This window comes from Balaenoptera borealis (genome assembly GCF_965194805.1).
Source record: "Balaenoptera borealis genome assembly, chromosome: 16".
In the NCBI taxonomy this organism is placed as follows: Eukaryota; Metazoa; Chordata; class Mammalia; order Artiodactyla; family Balaenopteridae; genus Balaenoptera; species Balaenoptera borealis.
The window spans coordinates 28,954,979-28,977,563 of NC_138872.1; the positions used below are offsets into that span (position 1 = coordinate 28,954,979).

The 22,585-nt window shown below is 45.9% G+C and overlaps 1 protein-coding gene across 4 annotated transcripts; it reads right to left on the bottom strand.

Annotated features, from left to right (window-relative positions):
- Positions 1-1,767: 1,767 nt before the first annotated feature.
- Positions 1,768-21,704, bottom strand: NSFL1C (NSFL1 cofactor). Of its 4 annotated transcripts, XM_082359534.1 has the most exons (10): positions 21,485-21,701; positions 19,021-19,118; positions 13,269-13,343; positions 11,336-11,368; positions 10,598-10,763; positions 9,897-9,989; positions 8,554-8,663; positions 8,011-8,148; positions 3,319-3,483; positions 1,768-2,169 (listed from the first exon to the last, which is right to left on the bottom strand). In XM_082359534.1, exons 1-10 carry the CDS (start codon positions 21,587-21,589, stop codon positions 2,007-2,009), a joined length of 1,146 nt encoding a protein of 381 aa, XP_082215660.1. In that variant the 5' UTR covers positions 21,590-21,701; the 3' UTR covers positions 1,768-2,006. The 4 variants fall into 4 exon arrangements, with proteins under 4 accessions (XP_082215660.1, XP_082215661.1, XP_082215659.1 ...); XM_082359535.1 differs by lacking the exon at positions 9,897-9,989 and having other exon boundaries at positions 21,485-21,704; XM_082359533.1 differs by lacking the exon at positions 11,336-11,368 and having other exon boundaries at positions 21,485-21,611.
- Positions 21,705-22,585: the final 881 nt, after the last annotated feature.

The following is a 22,585-nucleotide window of genomic DNA, read 5'->3' on the forward strand; positions in this document are numbered from 1 at the left end:
AGCACAAAAAACTAGGGCTGAAAACATCCTTTCTTAGCCTTGAACCAGACTAGCGTGGTCCCTGGTTCTGTGGTTGGCAGTCCTTCTGACCTAGGGCCAGTTACCTGGCTGGTCTGCACTGTGGTGGCTGCAACAATTAGATCAGCTGCCTCACTCACTTCCCAGGGCTGGGTGGGAAGCCAAAGAGGCCTTTGTGAATTCTACACGATGCAGGTTTTAAGCGTGTTTTTATGCTTTGTTCTGGTTCTACTAATCAACATAGCAGAAACCCTCAAGAAGGGTGGGGAGTGTCGAGCGTATTTATGCATACAGGGCTGGGGTTGGGGACAGAGTGCACGTATATGTGGCATGGGGGTTAAGACCAGGAGCCTTGGGGGGCAGATAGGCCTTACCACTTACCAGCTGTGTGACCTGGGCTTCAGGGTTTGGCACTGTACAATGGGACCGTTGTGAGGCACTGAAGTACTTACAATGGTTGCTGTCATTACACAACTTCTTCAAAGCAACCCATTAGAAAGTACAAAACTCCTTTTGTCCTCATTCTGGTTTTTAATGGTCAAGGTGACAATAATCGTTTCTCCAGACCAGCACTTAGTTTCATATTTACCTTCAACTGTGGCAGATGCCGCAGCCCCAGCAACCCCCTGCCACTTTGGGATCAGAAGCACCAAGCCAAGTCCCTTTCTCAGGTTAGATCCCCAAGGCCTCCCCCACTCTGGGTAGAAGTAGTGTTGCCTCTTGGCTCATTGCAGTGGGTGAAACAGAAAAGAGAAAGTGATTGGTGATGACTGCTTGGAAAGAGTACTGAGGCACGTTATGATTCAAACCCAGAAAATTCTGAGTCAGCGTTGAGTTTAAGTCTGTGGCTCATTTAATAGGGGGTGGAAAGGCTTCCATCCAAGACCCCAGTGATCCTCCTCTCTCAAACTTGCACACTTATGGGGGGAGGGTCTTGTCCTGGCTGGGACTACTGCCCAAGTTGGTGCAAGTCAGAACTCAGCGGGTTGAACAGCGGAGTGAAGCCTGCACAGCAAAGCCATCTTTGTTACTCACCCTGACTTCAGTCAGCAGAAGCCTCCTGCAAACGCTAACACAGTACAAGGAGCTCGTAGCACAGGGAACACACCCCTTCTTCAACATGTGATTTGCCATGCGTCATCAGCGCTCAGTGGTATTTTGATTGTTTCTCTTTCAGACCAAGATACCCTGACTCTGAATTCATCTGGGTTGGCACAAGCTGTTTCCCAGTAAAAAGATACCCTGTCTACCTCCTAGGTACAGATTTCTGCATGTGGAGTACATAAAGCAATGACAGAGCAGCCTGGATGATGAGGGAGGAAAGACTGAAGCAGGAGGTGTAGTTAGAATCTCAGCTGGCCAAGGCCTGGAAAGTGTAAACTTCCCAGGGTTTGAGTGAAAGGAGCACAAGGGTTGTGTGCCTCTGGATCTGACCTCATGCTTCAGAGGACTCTTGCTGCTGCCCAGTTTTATCCAGGCAAGAGATCTGTTCTTGTGGAACTGAGTGGCTGCAAAAGCCTTTTTCTGTAAGTCCCCCCACTCCCTTCCCTACACAGGGGAAATCCTCCACTAGTCATCCTGGGGGCAGCGGGGGACACACTAGTGGGCGGGTGTTGTGTGCCACATGCAATTTTTACACAGAGGGGATAGAAAACTCCTCCCCGCACACCTTAGACATAAATATGATTTTAAGATAATCAAAGCCTGCCTCAGTGAGAGAGGTTCTGTATAACATGCTGGTGATATTCCTTCCATTTTTTTGGTTGTTTTTATTTTTTTCTTTAAAGTCCATTGATCGTCACAAAAACCCAGGAAATGCAACTAAGGAGAAAACAAATGTCCAACTGAGATCTAAGAACGCAGAGCTATGGAGGAGACATGGCACTGGACTGCTGGGTGTGCGGGAGGGGGTGGAGGGGTGGTCTCCACGGGGCAGCTGGCCATGGGGGACACAGGAAGGAGATGAGGCTGCTGGCTGGGCCAGGCAGTTATGTTAACCGCTGCACGATGACGGCATTGAGCAGGTTGGCTTCCTTCAGGGTCTGGCTCTCGTCAGCCAGCTCTTTGTTTGGGAAGGTGGTCATGAGGACAAAGCTGGTGGCAGCCATGGCCGGCCGGGCGTCCACGATGAAGAGTCGGATGTCGCTGATCCTGGTGGAGTGGGGGGAGTGGGGAGGTGGGTGAGCAGTGTTCTTCCCTGCTGTCCCCACCCCCCGCTTCGGGAGGCTCTATCACATCCCCAGGTCCCCTCCCCTGCCCAATCCTTCTCCACAGAGTGTCCAAAGCTCTCATTTGGAACCACATGAGCTCATGTCACTCCTTTGTCTAAAACCCTTCAGAGTTGCTCCCACTTCCCTTGGTATAAACACCAATCTCCTGACTGTGGTCCCGAGGCCTGCCTAATTTTATACCACCCTCCTTCCCCCTGTTCTCCTACCTCCCCATTTCAGTTCTTCATCATGCTGTGCTCCCTGCCCACATTTGGGCCCCTCTTCCTAGAGGCTTCTCTGCCTGATCCCTTTTCTGTAATCCTAATCAAACTTGTTTCACAACTAACCTCATGTGAAGCCAGTCAACACTCAAGGATTGGCAAGCCATTCCCTGGGCCCCACATGTGGGTCCTGGTTTATATGGCCTATGATTGATGAAATTTAGACACTGCTATTCTAGAAAAAGAAGTTGCCAAATATCTTTACAGGCAACAGTCCTCCCCTGCTAATCCCTTCATCACTTTGTGCCTCAGTTTCCCCATCTTTAAATTGGGGAGGAACAGTTGCTTTGATCCCAGATGATCTGAGATGGAACAGGTATTCTATAATTCTTAAAGTCCAGATCTAGAAGAGACCTTAGTAGCCTAGTGGTTTTCAGAGGCTGCTTGCGGGCAGGGAGGTAGAGGAAGCCAGGTGGGTGGGAGGGTACACTGCATCCCCTCTCCCCTCCATCAACCACAGCAGTTCAAATTTTATCTGTTCTACACTTGGGCTTTAGCATGAAACTTCCTTTGAACAAATTGTTTGGTGGCTAAGAAAACCCCTCTGAGGAATCCGATCCCCTAATTTTAGAGATGAGGAATGAGACCCACACAGGGGAGGGAGCAAGTCACTGGCCACACTTAATGGAAGAGTGGGAACCAAACCAAAGGCTTCAGACTTGCATACTTTCCTATCCCACTGCCTCCTCTGGGGAAAGCACGGAGTGCCTGCTGGTGTTTAGGAGGAAGAACTGCTCCCTGCTTCTCACCTGTTTGTGGGAGTTTCTGGGACCCTCTTAGAATAAGCCAGGCCACATAATGCAAGGTACCTGTGGCTGTGGTTAAATTTCTGCACCAGCCTCCCGCCATCAGCAAGCCGTATTTGGATGTTTGTGGTAGGCTGTGACTCATCAATTGAGATGGAAGAGCTGGCTTTGGCTTCATTTTCTGCCTGTTGGGCTGGAGAGCTGGTATTCAACACCTGGGGGGCAGTGCTGAGGAGAGAGGATCGCGTCAGGACACAAATAGAAACAAGGCCCCACACAAGAGGGGAATCCTGTCTCAGATTTTTACTGAGCATTTGCTACGTCTGGTGCTGTTTGTTGCTACTGATATAAGGAGTGTCCAAGACAGGATCTCTGTCCTGATGGAACTTAGAGGTCCAGTGGAATTCACCTCAACCCCCAAATTACTGCTAGCTCCCTCACTCCTGGAGTTGGGCAAGTTACCAACCCCCTTCTTCCTTGGTGTCCACAACTGAACAAGGGCTTGAAGGGAGGAAAGCAGTATGCACGACAGCCTGGGCCAGGAGAAACTGGGACCTGATGCTGGAGGACCCAACAGACCAGGATGAGTTTTAGCCTCAGTGAGAGGCTGAGGGCAGAATGGGGAGGGGGCACGCCAAGTCTGCAGATGAGGCAGGCATGATACAGCTTGGCAGGTGACTGCTGGAATGTAAGGGACAAGTCCAGACTCTTTTCCTCTGATGGAGTTTTCAGGCCTGCCTGCCCCAGTGCAACCTCACTCATGTGAGTATCTCATATTCATGTGTCAACTATCAGGAGGTGGCTGAGATTTCTGGAAAGCCAACTAAGTGCCTGGCACCGCAGGGACTAATTATACAATATGAACAGGACACAGTTCCTACTGTGGTGTTGACAGCTCAGATCCTGGAATGCCATGGACCAGGGTATGAATTTACCCACTAGCTATGGTAGTGCTGGGCTAGTTATCTAAGCTCCCTCAGTTTCAACAAGGGTAGTAACAAGGTTCTTTAACAAGGACCCTTGTGAGGATTAAAGGGGTGCTACACTCCGGGTGGCTGACAAACACAAAATGCACACGAATTCCCCATTCTCCATAACCGTTGGAGGCTTCACCTCTCTCCTGTAAACCATCTATGCATCTCATTCTCAGCCTTTCTCTTAGCAGATGTCTTGGCCTAGACCTATGCAGAGAATAGAGGCCATTGGATGAGAACTCCCTTGCTTCCCCTCAAAGCCTCTAATTAGATTAATTCATACACCTCACCGTTCCCTCTGATCCTTACAACCTAAAAAGGGTATTCTCAGCAAATCCAACTGAAAGTGCTTTCCTAAGTGTGTTCCCTGGGACCCTAGTCCCTTGAGTTATCTCCAGAAAGGTTTTGGAAATGCCACATATTATACCAACAGCATCACAGGCCACTAACATATTAAAGAAGGTCTTGAGAGATCGTGAGGTTAAGGCAAACTTATTTGACCACCATGTCCTTTCTTTCATGTTACGCCTGTTAACCTCCTGCAGATTGTTTCATGGAACACAGTGAAATGTTGCCCCAGGGCACATAATTAGCAAGGAAGAACTGAAAACTGAACTTACTCTTTTCTGTAAACATGAAAAACAGTGGCTTAGAGAATTACAAAGTGGAGCTCGGAAGAGAAACCTGGCCACACTTACTGGACATGAGAGGAGCTTCTATGGATCAGCCTCACAGCACGTGGGACTCAAATGTGGGCTGAGACACAGATAAATTACACCATCACAGGCCTGAAGAGATGCTTGGAAATAGTGGAAAGTTAAATGTTGAACCTATAAATGCCTAAGATCTACTCTGTTCTGTTCATTAGTTTTAAGGGCATTAGGTCAACTCTCTAATTAGACTCCAGGCAGCCTGTCCCTCAACTGTTTATAACAATTCCAAGTACATGATGGGTACTCACTGATGCTACTGCCTGCCAGAAAGGCCTGAAAGAGAGAGAAGCTGAATCACCTGACTGCTCATTTCCTTTGTAGTGGGAATAAATTGGGCACTAAGGTGCTTTGTTGCCACAATGCTACCTCCTGAGACCCTGCCACCTGCTTTACAAAGATGACCACTACAGAAAGCATGGTGAGGGGGCAAAGCTCATCCTGGCAGCAGTGTCACCCTTCACCCCCACCCCAAGTGCACTCTTGGTGTTTGGTACTCAAAATCAAGTAAATGCAGGCTTCCCAAATCTTCAGATTAGTTCCCATCCAAACAAACAAATGCAAAGCCTAAAATAAAAAAAGTTTCATGCAACTGAACGAACTTTTTCAAATTTCTGAACTGAGAAAAGTCTATTCATTTTATTTTTCTAGGTAATTGGAGAAAAAACAAGCATTGACTGATTTTTGAGGCAAACCTGAGAAAAATTTCTTAAACTTTTGGCTTCTTGATCATTTTAGTTAACAAGAAGACAATGGAAAGCATAGTAAAATTTATTGGAAAAACTGAAAGAGCTGTCCACCTAGTTTAGACTGAAAAGCTAACGTTCCATCTCCCTTAGCTGTATAAAACATTTTTTTAGCTCATTTTTCATTAAAAGCTAGAACTGAAATAAAATCAAAGTGGAACTGGCAATGAACATTTATTTAGCTGACAAGCATCACATCTGATTATCAAGCTCTGTCTCGACTTGTTGATTCATGACCTGCACTAAGTATTCCCATCCTGCTAAAACAGACTCCTTAAAAACATCTTAATTTTTTGAGATGTGGAGTCTTCACATATAATAGAGTTAGACTTTCCAATAGTAGAAGCATTTTCTGTTAGTATCATGAAACCTGACAAACCCAAACTGCACAGTGCTCTGGACCCTTCCTTATAACTACTGGCGGGTGAAAGACGGATACAACCTTTTTGGAAGGCAATTTGACAACATCTTAAAAATATGAAGATCTTTTGAGCTAGCAATTTTACTTCTAGTACAACATTAAGGGGTATATAAAGATTTAATTAGAGATATTCATTGTAATGTTGTTCATAATACTGGCAGCCACCTAAATGTTTAACATCAGGGACTGGTTAAATTATGGCACATACATAAGATAGAAAATTATGTTAGCATTAAAAATAATATTGTAGAAATACACTTACTGATCTGGAATGACAGCCATACTACATTGATTAGGCAAAATAACAGGTGATAGAACATTTATTTTTACTTACTTACACACACACACACACACACACACACACACCCATATACATATACAGACTGGAAGGATACTTCCCAGATACTAACTGGATATATCTGGGTGTTAGGTTTAGGGACAGTTTTTATTCTTTATCTGTATTTTCTATTTTTTTTTTTTTAAAGATAAACACATTTTATTTTAATAATATAAGGAAAAAAATTATCTGGTGCTCCACAAAGCTTACCATAGCTGACAGGTAAGTCACAGATGGATCAGAGAACAGCTGTCCCGGACTAACCCACAGGCCCCAGTGTGGTAGATGAAATGATGAGCAGGGTGGACTTAACTATTTTGGTCCTGGTAAACCACAATCTATTGGTCTCTAATGTCCTGAGCTATGACCCTTGCTCCTGATGAGGCAAGAATGGCCAGCAGGGAGGCAGGGGATTCTAGGAGAGGGCCAGCCAGAAGCTCAAAGAGCACAGCTGTTGGCAGACCACACTCTGATTCCTGCAGATGGTGGTGAGGTGAGCAAGGGCAGTGCCTAGTTCAAGAGCTGCCAGAGCTAGGTCAGAAACGGTGTCTTGCTGTGTAGGAGTGTGGGGAGAAATGCCAATCAGAAGGCCTGATTCCAGTCCTGGCTCTACCATAGGGAGCACCTAAGGATATCCCTTAAAGTCCAAGAGCCTCAGCTTTCCCTTTGTAAAATAAGGATGGTACTGGCGGGGAGGGTCACCATGCTGAGTGCCTCTCATGTGCAAAGATCCCTCTGAAGGATACTGACGAAGTGACCCCATGTATGGCCAAAGCTGAGTGGGTCCCTGAGAGAAGGCTGCCTGTCTGTGGGATGGTCAAGGATCTGGTGTGAGAACCCTGCCTATCAGAGGTAATAGGGACTATCAACCAGTCAGATCCTATTAGGGGTTTGAATGCAAGATAGAGATAATGGCAGAGGACACGTGGCAAAAATTTCACAGGAGATGACAAACTGAGTCTCAGGCAGGACCAAAGAAGTAGAGATAAGAGCTGCCATAACAGAGGAGCAGCAGGCTGCAAAGGGGCAACAATGTCTCTGAGCTTCCCTGGATCCTAAACGATGCCGCTGTAGGCTGGCTGGCAAGAGTCCAGGATTCCTTTCTCCTCTGAATCCCCATTTCAAGTGACCTGAATATGTGTGTCTGTTTCAGCCTTAAAGCCATGAAGAAGGTTATCCCTGCCCTGGACACCCTAGATTACCGAGTCAAAGCAGCAATATGTTACCTTTACTGATTACACTGACTGCTCACTGTGGGGCAGTGCTCTACGTGCTCCTCCCAACAGTAATCAAGGAGGTAAGGATTCGTATTAGTCCCACTTTATAGTTGAGCAAACTGAGCCTGTATAGTCCAAGCTCATATGGCTAGAAAGTGAAGAATAGATTTAAACTCAGGTGTGTTAATGCCAAAGCCTATGTTCTCCATACTCTTCCTCCCATAAAAATAAAATCTGAAGTACCTTGTACTAAACAGTAAAGAGCTATACAAAGTGAGCTTTACACAGGGCCTGCTGGGCCCGGCAGGAGTGGCCCACACAGTCCCACTCCCCCCCGTGCTGCTCCTTACCTGCCCAGTTTCTGACCCTCGCCAGTGAAGGCTTTGAAGGCTCCCTTGGGCTTCACGAAGTCCTCGTCCCGATGGTCCTCCATGTCCAAGTTCACCTGCCCACCGTGAGCTAACCTCCGCAGCTCTGCTGGCACCTCTCTGTGGGAGAAAAGGCAGTGCTGGGGCCCACACAGAGCAGGATGGGAATGACAGTGATGGGTACAAAGGGAGGAGAAACTTCTCAGTTCCAACTGTGAAGCTGGGCTTCACAGGGAGTCGACTGCTCTAGCGGCTACCTGTCCACCTCCCCTTCCTCTCATGCCTGCTCAGAGTCAAGAGTGGAGACCTGTACCTTATTTGGTGACTTGGCTCTGTCCTAGGCCCAAAGGGGAAATGTAGATACACAGGGTTTTGGGAGCAGATCTGTGAATCTGTATCTCAACTGTGCTAAATCTGCTTAAAAATGTAAACTTCTTAAATAATAAATATTTGAATCAGCTTCTTCTTTCCCATCTGCCATCTCACTCACTGATATGGAATCCGAAGGAGGGCTTTTCTGCTCACCCTCTGCGGATAGACTCCAGAAACTGGGCATTGGATGGGTCTTGGTAGCTTCTGAGTTCACCATTGTCCAGGCTGAATCCACTCTTCCAGAGCTTCAACACTACATGAACCTGTGACAACAGGAGGTAAGCAGTCCATACATTGTCAGGAACCTGGCAAGCACACCAGCATGAACTTGCAAATTAACGAGTTTTTACTATTTTACTGTGTCATTATTAAAACACACAGACAGACAAACATATACTCATGCACAAGGAAATCAATCAACAACCAATGAAATAAGTATTAACCTAAAATAAGAAGGTGATATGGCACAAGTTAAGAGAATGGGCTTTGATTTAAGCAGACCTGGGTCTGCATCTTGATTTTGCCACTCAGTAGCTAAGTGGCACTGAGCAGATGACTCAATTGAAGCTGTGGCTTCCTTATCTATAGGGTTGCCAGTGTGCTTGGCACAAAGCTTGTTGTCAACTAAAGTAGCATGGCAAATCTTACGTGGACTATTTTGCAGCCATTAAAAATGATATCTACAATTTCTGTTAACGACTCCCTATATATATACACAGAAAAGGGTCTAGAGGACTAAAGACCAACCTATTAGCAGCTGCTACCTCAGGTGGATAGGATTTTTATTTCCTCCTTGCTTGACTACTTTACTTTGGGGAAAAAACCCAAAATAATTAAAAACAAATACATTATGGAGACTAATGGTCACAAGGTCATATGAAAATGTTTATGGCACTGAAAAAGTATATATATATATATATATATATATATATATCTGAGTCACTTTGCTGTACAAAAGAAATTAATACAACATTGTAAATCAACTATACTTCAATAAAATTAAAAAAAAAACGTTTACGACATAAACCTCAAAACTGATTCTACAGTATGATTACACTTATTGGAGAGGGGGGATCCCTATGCGCAGGGAAAAAAGGACTGGAATACAATACGGAAAAAGTTCAAAAAGTACGTTTCAGGCTTCTTTGTGGCGGGGGGGCGTCTAAAGACCAAGTTCTTTAGGCACGTTCACACCACCAGAGAACCCTGGAATCACTATCCCTCTGCCTGAGATCCATGGAATGCTCAGAAAACTCTTTTATTTGTCCATCCGCTCTGCCTGTCCCCACTCATGAGCCACCCCCCACCCCCGACACCCAGCCAGATGAGAGCTTTCTTTGATTCTCAGGTAAGCCTTTCCATTCATGGATGACAGCAAACCTGCTGCCTCTTCCCTTTCAGAGGCTGCTGATTCACGTGTAACATGGGACTAATTTCTCCCCCAAAATGATAAAACAGTCCATGAGCTTCCCTAAAGAAGGTAGGTGCACACTCACATCTTGGCCGGAATGCCGCCTCCTTTCTCCTGCCACGTAGGCAGACTCTTCCTCTGGTGCTGCTCCAAGGCGGTAGCCACCTCCTGCAAATGGCTATAAAAGCCAAGTTCATAAACACCGGAGGAGTGGGTCAACAGTTTACAGGTTATTCAGATACAATGATGTTATCTCAAGCTTGTTAACTACTAGGTATACTTTCTCTGAGTAGGAAACTCAGAGACTGGGGTAAAAACTGGAATGGTGGGGGGATACTGTTTGGTTAAAGGGAACGGCTGCTACTAAGCTCTAGTTAATCATGACCATTTCAGAATCTAGGTGTAGGATAACACTAAAGACTTTTTGATTTTCACAAAGAAAACAGAAATCCTGACTGTACGTAAAACAGGTGGCCACCGATTCAATTAAAACAAAAATAAAGCAAGACACTGAGTAAATCAGGTTGGTTAGGCCAAACAAAACATGTTTGCAGAACCTGATCCAGACCACAGGCCATAGGTTTGAAAACTTTGCCCCAAATCTTGATTTCATGTTAAAAGGTAAGAGAAACTGCACTGCTCTTCTGCATATGAGAGGAAGTGAGCAAATGAAAAACAAAACAAAAACAAATTCAGTCACTGCTGGGGTGAGGAAGGCCTCCTTTCCCCTGCTCTGGAACCTCAGTCCTGTGGACACAGACAACGACCCCGACCCCTTATGCTCACTCTTGGTTTACTGGTCTCTCCAGGGCTCTTGGACACTCGCTCCACAGCTACGGCTCCATGTTCCTTGGCACCTTTAAAGAGATCGTCCACCAGCTCGTTGGGACTTTTCTTCCTGGGAGGGCCAACAATCTGCTGTCCACTTCTCTCTGAGCCCCCGGCATAAAACCTGTGCAGAAAATACACATCTAACACCAAATATACTTAGAAAACATGAATAGAGCATGTGCCAGGCTCTGGGCTAGGAGCTGGGTACAATGAGGCAAAGGGTACAAATGCCCATCTTTAAGGAACTTACTGTCTAGGTGGGGACAGATTTAAGAGGCAGGCAGCCATATTGCAGTGTGAGCCACAGTAGAAGTCAGTAAGGGGTGCTCGGGGAACACAGAGCTGGGGAGTACAGTCAAGGATTCCTAGAAGGGTGTCTTCTGGGCTAAATCTTGAGGATGAGTTTATCAGGTAAAGAACAAGGGAAGGGTATTCCAGGCATGCACGACAGCACGTTCGCTCTGGGAATTCACCATCCGTCGGCCAGCACCTTTCCAGCAGATGATCGCTATGGTCAGTTAGAAGCAGCTACCACTAGCAGCCCTGGATTAATGGTGGCAGTGGCGTGGTTAGTACAAGCAGCTAGGTTCCACTGTTGGCTCTGCCACTGAGTGACCTGGGCAAGCCAATGCACTGAGCTAACCTCACTTTCCTTCTTTGAAATGGAAGGGAAGGACCACATGCCCTACCTACCTGTTCCTTAAGTCAGGGCCATCAGGTTCAAATCAGCGGAAGTATGCAAAAGAACAAGCACAGAGTAATGCACACATGTAAGGTGTGATACAGCACCGAGAACTCCCAAGCCTCACCTAACCTTGCAATTCTTGTGACATACACCGGGCGGATGCGGAAGAGTGGGTACTGGAGGAGGTCAAGGAAGCTCAAATACAAGCCCCAAGATACCCATACCTGCTTTGCAATGGGCCAAGCATGGCTTGAGATGAAGTTAGCACCTTTTTTTTTTACCTGCATCTGAAAACCTTCAGTCATGTAGCCTTGGCTAGCTGCCTCCTTATCACTCCTATTCACAGCTAAGTCAATAGCATGTCTCAGTGGGGAGAACTGAGAACCTATAAAACTGAGCCTCAGCCTTCCATTTCCTGACATTCCCCAGAGAATGCAAGGCAAAACCCTAGGCCTTGGCATGGACAACAGCACCAGTGTCATTAGGTCTGAAATGCTGAGGGACCAGAGATGTAACCGGGATGTGAAGTAAAAGAAGGTCACCGCCTGGAGGATGTGAAAGGACAGGAGAAGTAGGAGGAGGTCATTTAGGAGTTGGGCATTCACTTACTTGATGACACTGCCTTTCATTCAAGGAGTATTAAAACACTGAAATTAACATTTATTCCTGAACTTTGAGTGTATCTAAATAGAAGGCTCTGAGGTAGTGTAAAGGTCACTACGTGGACGAAGACAGGGAACAGAACACACATAATTTCTCAGCCCACTTCCCAAAGAGTGACTACGATGAGATAACTGCATTTCCATAATGGTTATTATAAAATGGTCCTTAGGAATGTTTGACAGACCAAGACAGATTCCATGGAAAACCAAAACCCATGAAGTGAGGCTGCAGCCAGTTCATCCTTGTTCATTCCAGGTAGACAAAGTTCTGTTCAGTGGACTGTAAGATCCTTATTAAGGGATCTCAAAGCCCTGGCTTACAAACTAGGAATCTGTGATCAAATGCCTTAAAAATACTTATGCCCCTAACCCGGTATTTTCATTTCTATAAACTATCCAAAATAATCTGAAATGTAGTCAAAGATTAATACACAGAGATGTTCACAGCATTGATATTTAAGGTGGCAAAAAACTGGAAATGATTTAAATGTCGAGCATTCCATATGATGACCATTATAGTCACTGAAAGCACTTATGAAGAATCTTAATGACCTGGAGAAGTATTCAAGATGTAGCATTAATCCTACAAAAGCAAGAAACAAACATCTGCCTTTCACCATGTAAAATACAATATAAACAAACTACATTTACACACAGAACCAACACTTAGTGGAAATATGTCAAAATATTAACGGTAGTTACCAAAGGGTAGATGAGTGTTATATTTTTTTTCATTATGCTATTCTACATTTTCCACAATGGACACTAATTTTATTATAACGTTCCTAAAGGTTAAAAACAAACCAACAAAAAACAGTACTGTGTCTGTATATTGGAGGAATATACACTTGTAAGCCCTTTTTTTCTCTTTATTATGTAATATATTGCTTTTTCAATTAAGGAAAAGCTGGAAGGAAATACACCAAAAATATTATTGATACGTGGTTACCTCTGGGTTGTGGTACTACAAATGGCTTTTTTCCTTATAGATTTATTTCCCTTCCCCTAATATTCTTCAATAAATACATATTATCTTAATAATTAAAAATGAAACAGAACAAAAAGAAATCCAGAATACCCCAAAAGAAAAAAAAATAGTAAGAGGGCAGGGATCACTTCTAAGCACAGGGAGTGGAAAACTGTTTCTAGTATGCATATGACTAGCCCACAGTAGTAATGGCTAATGATAACCGAGCATGTTTATCCTTCTAGGCTGTTCTAGGTGATTTATACATTACCATGGAGTTTCCTGTGGACTGTGCCCCCAATAAAGACTCACCTCTGACCCTCCTCATCCTCCTCGTCCTCGTCTTGGTCATGAATGAGGTCTCTGAAGGATGTCACCCTATTATCGCTGGAGACACAGAAAGGAGCAAAATGATCTCAAGGGGAGTAAAAGAAAGGTGATCCGCATCATCAGCTGCTAACAGTTGAGGACACTGAGGTTAGGTTTTTTGGTGGGGCAGGAAGAGGATCTATGGGAAGAGGGTTAATCTCTCAAGTTTATATGCAAAACAATGATATTTATTCAAGGTCACACAGTACTAAGAATAAATTAGGAAGTGTATCAAGAAGTAAAATGAAATCCAATTTAAGCTCTCCTAGAGGGCGAGGAGGGAACCAGATAGGATCTGTACTACTTTAAAAACATACTACTGGATAGTGATTTTCATCATATAATTTCTAAATATTGGGGGAATGCCTGTGTGCCAGGCACTGAACTGGATGCTAGGTCTATAAAATGATCAGGCACAGTTCTTACCCTTTAGTTGCTTACAGGCTAGTGGCTCTTTGGCCAGGAAACCATCCATTAAATACTGTGCAACAGGGGCTGTGACAGAGGGAAGCACATGGGATGTGAGAGCAGTCTCCTGTTCTAGGTGGGGGTGGGGGAACATCAAGAAAAGCGTCCCAGAAAAATGCAACATTTGGACCTAGTGCTAACAAACTAGGGGACCATCAGTCAATTGGATAAAGGATGGTGGGGCTGGTGGGGAAAGGGGACCAACAGGGCATTACAGGAAAGCAGCACAGGCACATACACAGAGACTAGTGAAAGTAACACATTAGAGGAAGGATAAATCATCAAGAAGTAAAAATGAAATGAATATATGCATGAAAAGGCCTCTGCTTCTGCTGTAGGTTAGTCAAGTATTTATTAGTGTTTAGGAAAAAAGCAGGGTTGTGTGGGGTGCGGTAGAGAGGGCACACTAAACATGGTATGAGAAGGGTTAACTCCCTCCTCTGACAGTCTTACACTGCCACTTTTTTCCTAGTTTAGATTTGTCCTTAAGGAAAAATCTTAGTTTTTCAAGGATCATGAGACACACAATTTATAAAAACATTTTCTGTATTCCTTAGGGGGAAAAAAGTTGTTTCTCTTTAATATGGTGGGAGAGGGTAATGGAGATTTAGTGAGGCTAGAGAAGGAGTCGTTTACTCCAGTTCAGCCTTGAAGAAAGATTTATTTCAGGGAGACAATCAGAGGACAGAATAGGCTCTGAGGCTCCACTAACTAGAAAAAGAGGACAAAGATCAACCGATGTAGCAAATACATTCCTGCCTGAGTGAGCTGAGAGCAACCTCCTGGGCATTCCTTCATGCTCTACACAACATGGTTTAAAAGGATGCAAGTGATAAGATCCATACTAGTGCCCTAAAAGCCTAATTCTACTCATTACTCTTCCCAGGGGAGTTTTCCACAGATGCTTAGCTTAGCATCTATGGAAAAAAAAATCCTCTATCTCTCCGTCGTTAAACACCTTCAAATACACATGTGTATACCTGCTTGAGCAAACCACTTGCTCTGGTATAGGTCTGACTCTTTCCCCAAAAGTTCTTACACCTAGACTCTGACAGTATCTAACACAGACTCTGGTGTCCATTTACTTGGTTCCAATCCCAACTTAGCCTCCAACCCTGGGATCTTGGGCATGCTAATGAAATTCTCTAAGCCTTCATTTTCTCATGTGAAAATGGAGACAATCAGCACCAACCTCATGGGCGTGCTGTGAACAGTCGGGGTGCTGATGCACGGTGTAGCACATTTCAAGTACTACTCTTGAGCAGCAGTTCTCAAAGTGCTGGTCCTTGGACCAGGAGCATCAGTATTACCCTCAAAATTGTGAAAGATGCAAATCCTCAGCCCCTACCCTAGACCTCCTCAATCAGAAACCCTGAAAGGAGTGTCTACCAATCTGGTTTTAAGGAGTCCTCCAAGTAATTCTGATGCATGCTCAAGACTGAGAACAACTGCTCTGGAGTAATGCTCTGAGAGTTACCTTAACAGTATGGATGTCCTGGGGGCATTACCAATTTCAGAATACTCTCTCTTGTATCTTCCACAAATAGGCAAAATGTTTCAGAAATTTCAATTTTTCAGCATCAGAACTCTATCTCCCAGGCACCCTGAAGTGGCACAAAAGTGCTTTGTCAGATCACATTTTCTGCAGTGACAGAAATGCTGTACCTGCACCGTCCAATAATGAAGCCACTAGTCACACGTGGCTATCGAGCATTTAAAACTTGCTAAGTGCAAATGAATAACTGAATGTTTTATTTTAATTAATTTAAATAGCCACATGAGGCTAGTGGCTACCATACTGGACAGTATAGTTTTAGAGAATTAGACAACGGTGCTCCCTAGAATTCTAAGAAAGTACAGTTTGGTTGAATGAAAGAATAAAAAAAAGGAAGAAATAACAGCCTACCTCTTGCTCGACCCTGTGCTCGGTACAGGGGTGGGAGGTATTGCACAGAGAGGTAGCTAGCACATGGCAGAAGAAGCAGCTTTGGATTTAGACAAATTTGGGTTTGACTCCACTATAACAGCAAACGTGTTACTCAACCTTTCCTAAGACTCAGCATCCTGACCTGCGAAATGGTGAGCACCTGACCTACTTCCATGGTTATAGAGGTATAAGAAGAGAACGTATGTGAGAATATCTGGCAGAGCCAGACAGATGGTGGGTGCTCCTGGAATACTAGCCCTCCCACCTCCAGGAACTTACAACTTACTTAGGGAGAAAAATATTAAGGTAATTATCAGGAGAAGAATTCAAGACAACACAGGAAAGATGTCATACAGTAGTACGTGGATATGGGTTGTGACTGGAGTTCGTGCTGCCTATGGGTTGGGGGATAACATGCTCAGTAGAGAAGGTGGGGAGGGAGCTAAACCTGGAAGGACACAGAGGATTTGCACAGATGGAAAGGAAGCAAGAGAGTGGGCATGTCCAGTCAGATGAGAGGCTCAAACAAAAGCAGAAGAACCAAAAACAAGGCAGAATTGAGACACCAAACAAATCAGTTTGGTTGAAATAAAGATTTAAGAAAGGAGGAAAAGGGGGATAAGATGAGGATGGCAGGTTCACAGCAAATTCTGGAGGACAGTGAATGTCCACAGGGAGAGGCAGTACATCATTCTGGCTGAGAGCTGAATGCTGGAAGCAGAAACAGATCTGCATTTAAATCCTTGTTTTACTAGTCGTGTGATCTTGGGAAGATGCCCAGCTTCAGTGTCTTCATCTGTAAAATGGGAAGAATAACGGTACCCACCTCACAGGGTTGTAGTAAGGGTTAAAAAGATGTATATATATCAATAAAAGCTTAACCCAGTGCCTGGCAGCTGGTTAAGTGCTCAATAAATGACAGCTGTTATAACTGAGGAGTTTAGACTTCCTCCTATAGCTATGGTTAACCTTTTTATGTCCCACAGCCCTTTGAGAATCTGATAAAAGTTATGAATTTTCTTGCCAGAAAAGGTACTACATATACACAAGTTTTTACCTACAATTTCAGGTAGTTTATGGACCTTCTGACATCCATTCCACAGATTCCTCCTAGGGGGTTCAGGGCCTCCACGTGAAGAACCCCTGTTCTAGAGTCAGAGGAGGAACTCACTAACTGAGTGCTGTGCCACAGAGGCAGTGATGACATGAAAAGGTATGCGAGAAGATGACAGTGGGGTCGGGGAGAGCTCAGCAGCAGGCTAAGTGTCCTGCAACAGTCAGGTCAAACAGGGGAAAGGCAGGCCCCACACAGGATTCCTCTGAGGTGCCAGCACAAGCCTGCCTTTTCCTGAGAATGCAGTCAGCCTTGACCACCTGGACAAGGACAACGATGTAACAAACAGTGCCTTCCCTCTCCCTTTTCCTTGGCTTCACCTAAGCCCAGTACCGAGTCTGAGGCTTAACCAAAGCAAAAAAGTAAGACCTTTAGGCCTGCATGTGTGCTCAGTCTTTTACTCTCCGCAGTCTTAATATTAAACTCTATTCCCTTGATTCTTTTACTTTTAAGTCTACTTTTTAACATATAGACTTGCTGTGGAATGAGACAGGGAACAAATAAGAAAAGAATGGGGAAGATGAGAATGGATGCTAATAATGGTAATAATAAAATGACAATAATAGCAGTTAACACGTTCTGTGTTCTAAGTGCTATGTAAGTATTAACTCATTTAATCTCCCATGTGGTAGGCACTATCATCATTCCCATTTGACAGGTGACGAAAACTGAGGGACTGGAGATGTTAAGTAACCTGCCCAAGGTCACAAAGCTCTAAACTGGCAGTGCTGGGATTTGAACGTGAGCAGTCAGGCTCCTAGCCCAGGTTCTAATAAACCATTGCCTTTTTTTTTTTTTTAAAGATTTTTTTTGATGTGGACCATTTTTTAAGTCTCTATTGAATTTGTTACAATATTGCTTCTGTTTTATGTTTTGGTTTTTTGGCTGTGAGGCATGCGGGATTTTAGCTCCCCAACCAGGGATTGCATCTGTACCCCCTGCATTGGACAGTGAAGTCTTAACCACTGGACTGCCAGGGAAGTCCCATAAACCACTGTCTTGCCAGGACTTTGGGTCTATCAGAGAAGACAGGTGTGAACATGTGACTGACATCAGAGGCTAAGTTTCAATTTCTCCTCCTCTGTATTTTTGTGCCAACACCCCAACAGTAATCTGGGGTGCCTGTGAAAGACACACCCCAGGAAATCAGCTGTCTCTATCAGCAGCTACAAGAAAAGCCCTTATCTTATCAACCAGGTCCCGGGCAGTAACATCTTGATGTGCCATCATTGACACCTCACACGTGGGCATCTATGAATAACTAAAAGATGTCCTGCCTATTACCTCTTTCCTCTGGAAATGTAGGTAGGGGAAGAAGTTAAGGAAGCAATGAGAACTGGGGTTAGTGTTCCTTCTAGAAAGGGAGGAAATGTAATTTAAATCTCAGATGCCCTTAGAGAGAAACACAATTTATCACTTCACCAGCAAAGACACACTATATCTGTATTCTGGGGTTGAATTCAAACTCAAATAAATTGAGAACATACACCAGAGAGTAGAAACAAATCAGGCTACAGCAGAGAGGGGAGCTGTAGTTCAGACACCTTTAAAGGAAGAGGCCCTGCCTGTCTCCCAGAAGACCTACATTATCCCACTCTGTAGATCACAGCAGTGATCAGCTGTGAGAACCTTGGAGCCAGGGTGGCCAGGACAGGGGATGCAAATGGGACAGCAAAGGTTAACACTGCTTCACAAAATAAGACAAGGTCTCCCTAATCAATTTGGGAAAGGGTGGGTTAAACACGTTTATTTTCTCTAAGTCTTCTTAACAGGGTAATGGGCATCCTAAAATATTGAAAGAGCCTTTTTAAAGTCACCTGGCCTAATCTTTTACATCTACAGCATCCCTGAAAGGAAGTACTTCGGTTTCTACTTAAAAACTTCCAGAAATGGAGAGGCCACTCCTCATATTTCATAAATAAGAGACCCCCCCCCCCAAAACATCTTAAAAGTTGGTTCTGTGGTTTCCTCCAGGATTGGATCATATACCACACTCAGTTAAGAATCCCAAATCTCTACAGGAAAGGAATAAGTCTTGCAAGAAACTACTACCCACCAGTCAGTCTATCTTCCTCCCTCAAACCCACTGGTCCACATCCCCAGGCCTGAACCCTCTGTTGAGTCAGGAAATAGCTCACCATTGCTGGAAGCACACCAATGTAGCAATAACTGAAGTTGGCCCTTACCTGGGGGCTGTGCCTCTGGATACTGAACTGGGGGTTGCCTGCGAAATGGTCACAATGTCTTCGTCCCCTCCATCCTCATAAAAGCTTGCTAGGGCGATCTGAAACAGAGAGATAGTAACTTGGGATCCTTAAACAGGCCTTCATCTAACACATCTCCTTTCATCTCCTTTGAACACAAAGGAGCAAAGACACAAAAATATGGCCCACACTTACAAGGCGGTCTGCATTTGGGGGGGCCATAGAAAATAAGACCAAAAGGTAATGGCTCAACTATTTGTTTTTATATTACCTGAAAAAAATTCCACCTACTAAGGGGAAAAGAAGGCAAGAAGGAAAGTTGGGATGGAGACACTCCTCATTCTCATTTTTATTAGGAAATGTGATCGAGTGAAAGCAGTGTACATTTATTGAGCACTTATTTATGAGCCATGTTGTTCTGAGTACAACTCTACCTGTGTTAACTCATTTAATCCTTAAAGAACCCTATGTGGTTAGTGCTATTATCATCTCATTTTATAGCTGATAGAGAAGCACCGAGAAGCTAAGAAAGCTGACGGAGGTCACACAGTTGGTAAGGAGTAGAGCCAGGCTCGATCCCAGGCAGTCTGCTCAGGCCCTTACTCTCAGCATTTAGGTGATAGCCAGGAGTTGGGAACTGTGAGGTCAGTCCAGATTGCTACTTTTACTTTCTCTCTGAGGCTGTTTCCTAATCTGTGCAATGGGGACACCCATCCCACCAACCCTGCAAAACGGACGAGAGGATCCATTAACATTTATGCAGTCATGTCTTAGCTCTATACATACGGAAGGAATATGGGCCTCTTTTGGCCATCTGTAACTGGATGTTTCTCGCATGGACTCAATGCACAGGTGTTTACTTATCACTTACTTTGCACAAAGAAGTAAGAGAGCAATGAAGTCTACAGAGGTGAAAAAGACGTGGCTCTTGTCCTCAAGGTCACCACCTTTTAGGAGGCAGTGAGCTGCTGTGGGACATAACCAGCCTGTTGGAAGCAGCGTGCCTTTACAGAACACGCTTTAGCAGGCCTGCCAGGAGGCAGTATGCTGTCGTGGGACATGCACTGAACTGGCATTGAGGGGTGTCTACATTCAAGTCCTGGGCCAGTCATGTCACATGCATGAGCCCGTTTCCCCACTAATAGCATGAGGAGACTGGGACTGATGACCTGCCACCTGTAACACTGTGAGCTTTTAGGTCTTTCAGGCAGAAGCTGCATTTTGTATTTCTGCCCAGCACAGGGGCTTTACACTGTGTGTCTGTACAGGTGTGATGCTTTATCTAACTCTTACACTTTCGGGAAGCATATAAATGGTGAAGTCGGCAGACACAGTTCAAATCCTAATCCCTGGGTGTGTGACCTTGGGCCTATCACTTGACCTCTGAGCTTCCAATTCATCTATACAACTGAGGAAGTTTTCTTTACCTCACAGTGTGGCTAGGATTAACTGAATCACCATACGTAAAGTGCCAGGGCACATGGTGGTTAAGAGCTTGGGCTCTGGTATCAGACAGAACTGAGTTCAAATGCCATCTCTTCCACTTGGTAGCTAGTGAGGCACTGAGCAAGTTACTTAACCTCCCTAAACCTCAGCTTCAAAATGCACAGGTTAAATGACTTAAGACACCTAAAGCAGTTAGAACAGCACTTGGCTCATGGCAGGCACTCAATAAATTTTAATCATCATCATCTACCTAAGACGTAGGCTGGCCAACAACATGTATGCAATTCTTCCTACAATTAATTACTGAGTGCCTACTACGTGCCAGGCGTTTTTCCAGGCACAGGGGATTCAACAGTTTACAAAAATCCCTGCCTAGTGTAGCCTATCTTAATGTCTTCTTAACTAATAAATATTTAACGTGTACTTAATACATGCTGGTGAACTAGACGATAAGCTCCACGAAAACTCCCATTTTACAGAAGAGTTACTTATTAAAGATGAATAGGCTCCACTAGCCAGTTTCTCCCAGCAATTAGGTAGGAGGGGGCGTGGGCCAAGTCCTGGGCTGGGTTTCTCCCCTGTCCCGAGGCCGGGGCTGCGAAAATGGAAATGAACGAGCACCTAGTCCCCAGCGCCGCTCCACCGGGGAGCTGGTCAGTCGGGCCGGGCCTGCAGCCGAGACTCGGCGCGGCAGCCACGCCCCCAGGCTCCCCTTCTTCACGCGGGCTGCGGCACTGCCCAAAATCTCGCCGACCCGAGAGCCAGGCAGAAGGGGAAACTGAGGCCGGGTAGAGCAGGTCCGGGCCGGAGCTAGCCCGCGTTTCCCCACGCCCAGGCCAAGCTGGCGACGCGTGGCAAGCGGCCCCAGGACCCTGAGGCCTGGGTCGGGCCGCGGCCCGGCGGGATGACTGTGCGCTTCGACCACTGCGGGCTTGTCGCGCCAGGCGTCCGCGCTCCGCAGTCCCCAGCCCGCCCGACGCGGCCCGCCTCGCGGCGCTACCTGCAGGTCCCAGCCGGCCGACTCCAGGAAGAAGCGGGCCCGGTCCTCCTCGGCGCCCGTCACCGCCACGAACTCCCTCAGCGAGTCCTGTCGCTCCGCCGCCATCTTAGCTCCGTGCGCCACCCAAACCGCTCCGGGCGCCGCCGCACAGCCTCAGCCCTGCCGGCGCGTTCCACACACCGGTCAGCCCTGTCCAGCTGAGCGGCGCCCGCCCGCAGGCCCCGCCCCATGCGGTGCCTCACACAAAGCCTTCCGTGCGAGAACTCCGCCGCTCCGCGCCCTCTGGCGGCCGTAGCGTGGACCCGCAACCTAACGGCGGGGGTGGGAGCGCGGGGAGGAAGAGAGGAGGGGCGGGTCTTCCGCTGTGTACCTGTGGGATGAAAGATCCCGAAAGGAGTCAGTTTCACAATTATTCATTGAGTCGTTTCCTCATTTCATTAATTTATTCAGTCGTTCATTCACTTACTTGTTCAAATATTTACTGAGTGGAATCAAGGGCCCGTTGCTCTTCCACGGCTGGGGATCAGCAGCGAGCAAAACAAAGTCCCTGCCTTCTTGTTGTTCACATTAGAGAGCCTTGAACAAGTCACTCTTGTCTCCCAACCCTTCCGTGGCTCCCCATCTCAATCTGCTTAAAAAATGTCTCAGGGCCTGCAAGACCCCTGTGAGATGTGCCAGCTCTCCATCTCATCTCCTAGGCTTCTCAGTATTTCCTCTGCTCCAGGCACACTTCCTTTCTTGCTGTTCCTTGAAGGTGCCAGACGCGTATTTGCATCGGAGCCTTTGTGCTCCCTTTGCCTGGAGCGCCTTTCACTCTCTGGTGGGCAAGGTGCTCCCTCACTTTCTTCAGGTCTCTCAGACACAATCCCGTCTTAGAGGTCCTCAGCTTCTTTGCCCTCTTGCCTCTCACCACCCTGCCTGAAATGCTCTTCTCTTCCTCTTCCCCTGGTCTGCTCTTGCTCAGCCTTCTGGTCTCAGTTTAGGTGTCCCCTCCTCAAGGCTACCTCCCCAGGCTCTGTCAGACAGTCCCCAGTGTATGCCCTCTGGTGCCATGTTAAATGTCTACCCTCCCCAAGGACCACAATCCCTGTGAACAGCAGG